At 54.4% G+C, this 2,329-nt stretch overlaps 1 protein-coding gene across 4 annotated transcripts in view; it reads left to right on the top strand.

Annotated features, from left to right (window-relative positions):
- Nucleotides 1-2,329, top strand: part of GATAD2A (GATA zinc finger domain containing 2A) — a 32,817-nt gene that overhangs the window by 15,736 nt on the left and 14,752 nt on the right. For all 4 annotated transcript variants that reach the window (XM_042020312.1, XM_042020314.1, XM_042020313.1 and 1 more), the window contains exon 3: nt 205-467. In XM_042020312.1, the coding sequence (XP_041876246.1) occupies nt 205-467 (263 nt within the window). The remainder of the gene's footprint in view (nt 1-204; nt 468-2,329) is intronic.

Here is a 2,329-nt window from a genome sequence, read left to right as displayed (position 1 = left end):
TTCCCCGATAATTTTCCCCCCTTTTCCCAGCATTTTTCCCAGGATTTCCCCCCCCTTTCCCAATACTTTCCCTCCCTTTTCCCAGGATTTTCCCCCCCTTCCCCAATACTTTTCCCAGCATTTTTCCCAGCATTTTTCCCAGCATTTTTCCCAGGATTCCCCCCCCCCTTTTCCAGGGATGTTTAACCCTTTCCCGTCTCGCAGGCTCTCACCATGAGCGAGGACTCATGCCGCACCCGGAGCCAGAAGCGCGCCCTGGAGCGGGAATCGGAGCCGGACAATAAAAAACTCAGGATGGACAAAGGAATTCTGGGCTCGGAGCTCAATTCCGAGGGCGACATGAAAATCAAAGCGGATCCCGGAGCCGGGAAAATCCCGGGAATGCTGAAAAGTGGGGAAGTCAAAGCCACCATCAAAGTGGAGCTGCCGGCCGGGGATGAGCCCGTGGATATGAGCACATCCAAAGGGTGAGGATTCCTTGGAATTCCGGGAATTGTTTGCCTTGGGAAGGAGCTTGGAGCCCTTCTCATCCCAGTTTTTATTGGGATGTGGCTCGGGAAGGAGCTGGAATTCAGCTGGGGTGGTTTTGGGGAAGTTCTGCTTCCGAGATCCGGCAGATTCCCGGTTTTTCCTTTGGAAGCTGCCGTGGAGAAGTTGGGAAGAGAATCCCGTGGGATTGGGGAATGGTTCAGGTGGGAAAGGCCTGGAAGCTCATCCCATTCCATGGGCGATTCCCACTAATCCAGGCCCCATCCCAGCTGGATTTCCTTGGAGCTGCCGATGGAATTCCAGCAGGAAAAGGGGTTTGGGATTTGGGAATTCCTCATTCCCGGCTCATTCCTGGCTCATTCCCAGCCCTTATCCCGGCCCAGCCAATCCCAGTTTTCCAGCTCCAAGAAAAATCCGGGAATGCTCCACCAGTGCCACTTCCATTGGAATTCCCTGGATTTGGAGATTCCCAGGCTCGCTGTGCCCTCTGGAGGACATTCCCTGATCCTTTGGAATTTTCCCGCTTTCCCACTCCTAAAATTCCCGCTCTGGGCCCTTTTCCCAACCCTGGGATTCCCTGGATGTCTCCAGAGGCTTTTCCTGCCCCTTCCCGTGATCCCTCTGGAATGATCCCAGCCGGAATTCCCAAATCCTGCTGATCCCAGTGGTTTTCCCTGGGAATGGAGCCGGGATTTATCCCAGGAATTCAGGTGGAAGGAGCAGCTCCGAGCCTGAGCGCTGAATCCCTGGAATACCGGCAGCATTCCGTGGGATTGGGATGGATTTGCCCATCCGTGCTGAGGATTCCGGGATTCCCGGCGGGAAATGATCCAAAGGTTTCAGTGGGGGAGGAAAACGGCGCCAGAAAACCCTGGAATTGGGATGAGGGAATAAATATGGAATATTGGAAATTCCTTCGGATCCGGGGCGGGAAAAGCCACGAATTTCCAATATTTGGGATTCGGGAAGGAGATGGAAAAGGAAGAATGGGATTTTTCCTTTTGGGAATGAAGGAGGAGTGGGAAGGGCCCCATTTTTCCCTGGATTTGGGGTGGGATGAGCCCTGGAAAGATTCCATGGAAAAGTTCCTGATGGGAAAGAATTCCCAATTTCCATGGAATTGGAGGATTTTATGGACTTTTCCCACCCAAATCCCAGGGTTGCTCTGTGGTTTTGGGACATTTTGGGAAGCAGGGATTGAGCTGGGATTGTTCCCGATTGGAGAGATTTGGGATCAATCCCAGAATCCTGGAATGGTTTGGATTGGGAAGGATCCCAAAGTCATCCAATCCTTCTGGAAAAGGGCTGGAAAAGCAATGGAAAAGGGGCTGGAACAGGGATGGGAAAGGGGTTGGAAAAGGGTTGGAAAATGCCTGGCAAAGGGGTTGGAAAAGGGGTTGGAAAAGCGTTGGGAAAGTGCTGGGAAAGGGGCTGGAATAGGGCTGGAAAAGCCCTGGGGAAGGGGCTGGAAAAGGGGTTGGAAAAGGGTCAGAATTGCCCTGGGAAAGCGCTGGAAAAGGGCTGGGACAGGGGCTGGAACTGGTTTGGAAAAGCCCTGGGAAAGCGCTGGAAAGGGGGGTTGGAAAAAGGATGGGAAAGCTCTGGAAAAGGGCTGGGAAAAGGCTGGGACAGGGCTGGGACAGAGCTGGGACAGAGCTGAGGGCAGAGCTGGGACAGGGCTGGGACAGAGCTGGGACAGAGCTGGGACAGGGCTGGGACAGGGCTGGGACAGAGCTGGGACAGAGCTGGGACAGGGCTGGGACAGGGCTGAGGGCATTCCCGCATTGCCACTGTTCCCTGCCTCCCGCCATTCCCTGCCTCCCGCCATTCCCTGACTTCC

Source organism: Corvus kubaryi, unplaced genomic scaffold (genome assembly GCF_017639235.1).
Source record: "Corvus kubaryi isolate FWS band 111438036 unplaced genomic scaffold, C.kubaryi_AGA036_p1.0 36952, whole genome shotgun sequence".
NCBI classification, from domain to species: Eukaryota; Metazoa; Chordata; class Aves; order Passeriformes; family Corvidae; genus Corvus; species Corvus kubaryi.
This window is presented reverse-complemented; position numbering and strand designations above follow the sequence as displayed.